This window comes from Dermacentor variabilis, chromosome 2, assembly GCF_050947875.1.
Source record: "Dermacentor variabilis isolate Ectoservices chromosome 2, ASM5094787v1, whole genome shotgun sequence".
Taxonomy (NCBI): domain Eukaryota; kingdom Metazoa; phylum Arthropoda; class Arachnida; order Ixodida; family Ixodidae; genus Dermacentor; species Dermacentor variabilis.
The window spans coordinates 60,310,266-60,316,455 of record NC_134569.1 but is presented as its reverse complement, the minus strand read 5'-3'; the positions used below and the strand labels follow the sequence as shown (position 1 = coordinate 60,316,455).

The 6,190-nt window shown below is 49.5% G+C and overlaps 1 protein-coding gene across 1 annotated transcript; it reads right to left on the bottom strand.

The window, feature by feature from the left end:
* Nucleotides 1–533: 533 nt before the first annotated feature.
* fd102C (forkhead domain 102C) lies at nucleotides 534–1,628 on the bottom strand. The gene has a single exon (XM_075678720.1). It carries the CDS (start codon nucleotides 1,626–1,628, stop codon nucleotides 534–536), a length of 1,095 nt encoding a protein of 364 aa, XP_075534835.1.
* Nucleotides 1,629–6,190: the final 4,562 nt, after the last annotated feature.

Genomic DNA, 6,190 nt, shown 5'->3' with positions numbered 1-6,190 from the left:
TGTCAAGATTCTCAAAGAAATTGTGTACTGCATGTTCGAAAATACTAGACATGCACGTTTTCTCTTTATCATTACAATCTATTTTCGGCTTCCATAGACTGTCAACTACACATTAACAAATATTAACAAAAAACGTTTTATTGAAACAGTCACTTACATATTGCTTGATTTTGCGGAGCGGCTTTTCATTCGAGTTTCTATACATTGTTTCCAAGTTCAAAGCACATTTGTGTTCGTAACGTACGACATGAAGCCAACTCCGGGGCAACCACCTTCAACTCGGTGCCGAGCCAAGGACAGACGCAGTGTTTATGTTCCTCGCTGGAGCTCTTTTCTCGACGGATGACTAGCAGTGTCCCTATCAACGCACCATGGCACATGCGAGAGAAAGAAGAGCGATGAACATTGGAGCGATTTCTCGGACTACATTCACATGCATGCCTCTACTACAGGCTTCGAGAAGCAGAGGTCACGCTTCCATGGCAAAGCTCGCTTACAGCGACTCTGAGTCGGACGTGTCACCTGGGAGGCGATCAGGGTGGAGCGCTCAGCTTGTCCACTTCGGTGTCGGAAACGGAGGGCGACGAGCGTGGGTCTTGAAGTGGACACCAGCGGTGCAGCATTTGTTCTTGGTGTTGCGCTCTGAAGAGTGACAGGCGCTCCTGGTGAATGGCTAACAAAGACTGCGGCTGGCCGGGCCACGTTCCCTGAAGTCCCATGGACTCGAGGGGACAGCCAGCGGGCGGCAAGGGCCATGGACTGCCCGGCTTCGGCGATGGCTGCTGCTGCGAGCGTCGCTCTAGCGGCAAGGGGTCCGGTGCCAGAAGGCTCTCGACGTCGAACTGGCGTCTCTTGAGGGTCACCGACAGCTTGTGCGTCAGGCCCACGGAGGTGCCGTCCTCGCCCCAGATGGCGGCCGTATGCTGCGAGTCTAGCGGTGGCTGAGATTGAGGAGGGGGCGGCGTCGGCGTCGGGCTGTCGTCGTCGTCGGGCACCGAGAGACCCATGTGCCTGCGCACCTTGCGCTGAGCCTTGCGGCGTCGGAAGTCGCCCTTCTTGAAGTCGTCCACGTTGGCCGGGTGGATGGCCCAGTAGTGGCCCTTGCCGTTGGCGCTGCGGCCGGCCTTGACGAAGCAGTCGTTGAGCGACAGGTTGTGGCGGATCGAGTTGCGCCAGCCGGGACCCCGGTTTCGGAAGTACGGGTAGTTGTCCAGGATGTACTGGTAGATGTCGCTCAGCACCATCTTCTTCTCCGCCGAGCTGAGGATGGCCATCGCTATGAGCCCGATGTAACTGTGCTGAGGTTTGGGCTCCTCTTGGACGAACCGCGACCTCGGGTCGAACCGAAAGAAAGGCGGGAAGCCGAACAGGCTCTCGGCTCCGGGAGGAGGCGCGTACGGACCGAAGGCGCCGGCGTAGGCCCCCAGGAGACCTGGCTGCATGATGCGTAGCCGGCTGGCTTGGCTGTAGTCGAACAGCTGCAGGCGCTGGTACTCGACGAACGAGGGCGGAGGATGGGCCGCCGAGCCGAACACTTGCAACGCGCCGCCGGGTGCAGCGGGCTCCGCTGGTCCCCTCATACCGGTCAGCTGCGCGCACGAGGAGGCGTCGGCCGAACTGGCGCACATGGTTCGGTCTATGGGTCCTGCGCCGCGCGTGCTTCGTGAGCGTAAGCTTCACCGGCCGCGTTTATTCTTGGCCTGGCGGCGGTCCGATTTTCGGGCGCGCGCGCCAAGATTGCCCGTTTAGCCAAACCGGAATGACAGGCCGTGATTGGTTCCGGGGGGTCTCGACGCCTTCTCGGCGATCGATGGTGCTGGCGCGCAGTCGCCCGTTGGTCGGCCCGTCCCGGCTCGGGCGGCCAATGGGAGGGCGCCCTGCCCCGCACGCAGCTGGGGTTCGCCCTCCCGGGCCCCCGCGGACGCTCCGGTTCCCGTCACCGTACTTTGCTTTCCCCCCCATTATGTTCGCTTCGGGAGCTGATGAGGCGAGGGAGGCCGACGTGCGCGGGACGCTGCCGGAGAAGGAGAAGGGCGACTTTCGCATTCACTTCGCTAACGGAGGGGAGCGCTCAACAAAGGCGAGCTTAGGGGGTCGCTTTGAATGGGTTGCTCTCGGCCACCCGAGTTTTTCGGTAATGAATAAGCAATGTGCAGTTTTTTGATTATGTCCCGCCGGCTGATCCTGTGTTTAATTCGAAACGACCCTCCCTTTTCAGTGGGAAGGATCAGGCCTACGTGCTGCAAGACGACGAGACGCGACTCTCTCCGTCTGTATAGCGCTTCGGCTTTGTTATAAAATACACGTTCTTGAAGGAGTGGCGAAAGGACGTTTCAAACCGAGGGCAACGAACATGTTTTTTTTTTCTTATCTTTTTTTTTTTTATTCGACGAGACAGGCAACGAAATAAGCCTGCTGAAACGGCTCTAGAAGCACGATAAGGTCCTCGTTTCGGCGTTTACTTCTTTTTGCGTTCGAAGCATCCAGCTAACCAATGGAGTGTTGGCACAAACTGTGTCCTTCGTTGCTCGCGACATGTCGTTTTTATTATAATTACTGTTGTTGTGAGTATTTTATTGCGCTAGTCTTCCGGGTTGAGAAGATAACTTTGGTTACTTTCTATACAAGCTCTTTTCTCGTGCATCTATATATATATATATATATATATATATATATATATATATATATATATATATATATATATATATATATATATATATATATATATATATAAAAGGCAGGCAAGGATGACGATGGGCGATGCTTATCGACAGAAGAGTGTTGATTTCGATTATGAGAGGTGTATTGGGACACAAAAAGCTACGACAGATATCTAAATGCCAGGCTTGTATACGTAACAATTAAATATTCAACTCAAGATCCTGTTTCTTAAATACTTCCCAAAGAGTAGCTTGGTATCTTTTAAATAATTTGACAGCTCGGTATTTTCGCTGCAACTTAAATTATTTTCCGAATAACTGGCACTCAGTATTTAACGCCGTTCGTCGCCGACAGCTGCGGTATAGGTGCGCAACGAGCTCGTCACAGCGGACGTGCCAGTGCGCAGATTGCATAAAGTTTGGAGACGGCCGGTCCGGCCCATTTCGTCATTGTCACAACCGTCCGGGGCGGCGACAGGCATACAGAATTAACCAAAAAAAAAAGAAGAAATAAAGAAAGAATGGCTCTCAAGCTTCACAAGCCAAAAGTAAACAAACCGACAATGCATTTCTTGCAGCAGCCTTACAGCATGTGTGGCTCGCTTTAGAAAAAAAAATTAAATTTAATTATGGCGTTTTACGTGCCAAAACCACTTTCTGATTATGAGGCACGCCGTAGTGGAGGACTCCGGAAATTTCGACTACCTGGGGTTCTTTAACGTGCACCTAAATCTAAGTACACGGGTGTTTTCGCATTTCTCCCCCATCGAAATGGGGCCGCCGTGGCCGGGATTCAATCTTACGACCTCGTGCTCAGCAGCCCAACACCATAGCCACTGAGCAACCACGGCGGGTTTGTACCAGAGTTAGAAAGGATAGATTCCGTCAACATATATTACGCATTACAACCAAGAGACATTACTGTTCAGAACAAGGTCTGGAATCTATTGATTTCCACCTCCTTTATTCACGCTTAGTCTTCCCAACACCATAGCACTGAGCAGGTTCGCTTTAGAATAAGAATGGGGGATATGTTGTAAAGGTTGTCCGGTATGCGTACAACGGCGACACTGAACTGTCGTCACCTCCAACGATGGACACCAATGCCCATGAAACAACGTTGGTGTGGCCTTGGCTTTATTGAACACACTTTTTTGAATGAGTGGAAATCACTAAGAAGAGGGTCCAAGCTCAATGCAAGATCCGCATATATACCGAAGACCAAGATCTTATCGACAGGAAGAACGTCCAATTCTAATCTGACAAAGCAGATGAAGGTAAGTTACAAGGCGGCATTTCATTAAGTGCTTCCATGGATGACTGTTCAGGGATCCATGGGTATACGTGAATGCTGTATATGCAGTCACGCTTCTTGCGCACCGCTATATTGCACTGTATATATAGTGCGGCTGCACATTTGCTGGTATAGTCTTACTATACAGGGTATACGTGTTTGGCTGTTTATTGCAAAGTTTAATATCACGATAGAAAGAAGCTAGCGCGAAATTGCGAGAATAAAGAATTTGACAGGATCCCACAAGCGCTTACTCTCAACTACCAGTTTATTGAAAGAAACAGGCATAAATATAAAAGAAAGCAACATCGACTGCGCAATCGACAACTGTACAATCGCCAATGCATAAGGCAAACAAAAATAGCGCACACTTTCCTGTGCTCCATAAAGAGCAGCGCTCAAAATTTGAGCACGGCGACTTTGCTCTTTCAAAGAGTCTCAGCCTGCATAGAGGAATAAACGGGCGCTGCATTCTTTATGCCGTCAGCGTTTACAGGCTAATTCCGAGGATGTCACAGCTGTACAAAAATACTCTGCGGTTCAAGAACTATTTCTACGACACAACGTCGCCGCGCGCGCCATCGAGCGCATCTTTGGAGCGTCTCTTCGACATCGGAGGGAACGTTTAAGAAAAACAGGGCCAAGTTGTCAGATAGCATGCTTTCAAAAGCAGCTTTTACTGCGCGAGCCAGTAAAGCTTTTGGTAAAACTTCGGTTCGTCTTACAATAATTTACACTTCGGAACAAAAGTTATCTTTTCAGTATTTTTAATGTAACGCACTTCTCTCACGCGCTTCTTTCTAAACACGTTGCGCCATCTAGTGCCGCCGCTGAAATGTCCACGCGTGGCCTCAGAGACGAGAAGCGTGACTGTGCATGCGAACGCTGAGCATTGATCCCTCGCTTGAGGCACACCCGATGGCACATACGTAGACACAGTGACCCAAGTCGGCGAGAGGTTCGTGCAAGAGCAGCAATCGTGGCGCAGCTTGCTGAAAGCCTTGGCCGTAAAGACGTTCATTGAAAGGCGGAATATACGCCCACAGTACATTTGTGGCGCAACGTGCTAAAGCGTCAGGTGGTTGTCCTTGAAGAACCCGCGGGATGTCACGGTGGGTTCGATTCCGTCCAGCATCGTAGAAACTTAAAGGATTCATTTTTGTCATTGTAGAGGTGCATACGTCTATACTGGCACATACCTGCAGTGACCCAAAATGGAATCAAAGGGGTTCATTGAAGACCAGCACAGACCGATTGGCCCGTGTCCAGCGCTCGAAGTCGGCGTCAAAGAGTGTCTGTCATTGAGGGCGGTATACATACCCAGTCCCACATCTAACAGTTGCCACGCATGTCGGTGGGAAAGATGTTCGTCGAAGAGCGGCGCATATGTACACATTGCCTCACACTCAGTGACTCAAGATGGTTCCGCACTTGGTTTCGAACCCTGTTCCCTCAGCACTGCAGCCCGATGCTCTAACCATTCGACCATGGAATAGACAGTGACCCAGGATGGCGGGAAAACGGTTAGATACAGACATACATAGGTACTTATAGCCCCCGGAAAGTGCCTGAAGTACCATAAGAATGCTAACGCGTCTTATGAGTATCTTGTATAAGCCTACAAACAGCTAAGGCTTCATGTCCCTTAATTGTGTCACAGTGGCATATATATATATATATATATATATATATATATATATATATATATATATATATATATATATATATATATATAGCCGAGAATGAGCACATTCCCAGTGACCCAAGTATAGGCTTCGACAACAGCCAGCGGCAAGTTTTCTATTCGGGCACATATCCAGTAGTTGTCTACTTGGCAAGTCAGCGCCAGCTGCAGTGCGTATACTCAGTTGTGCAAGTTGATATACGGGGTGATAATTTTTTACGAAATTTCTAAGATACGCCGATGGCAGATAGCATAATTCTTGTCGTTGGGCTGTATTATTCGGAGTGGTGGACATTACTACCAGCACGAGAAATCGAAACACATATTTACGCAATGAACATAAATTCACTCATTTACTTTTACTTAATCTCCTTAATTGTGAGACATATTGTAATTTACGAATTGCAGCCAGTGAGCGTGCATGACGCATTCGCTTGAAATGAATTTCCAGGAGGACATCAGTTATTAGTTCCCAAAGTGCGGGACGAAATACGTCGGCGTTTTAGTTACTTTTGTGCTTCAATGCATGGAAGAGTGTTTTTGTTAAAAGGT

Excerpts from the sequence above, each read along its gene's own strand:
- fd102C (XM_075678720.1), bottom strand. The coding sequence starts at position 1,628 with ATGTGCGCCAGTTCGGCCGACGCCTCCTCGTGCGCGCAGCTGACCGGT.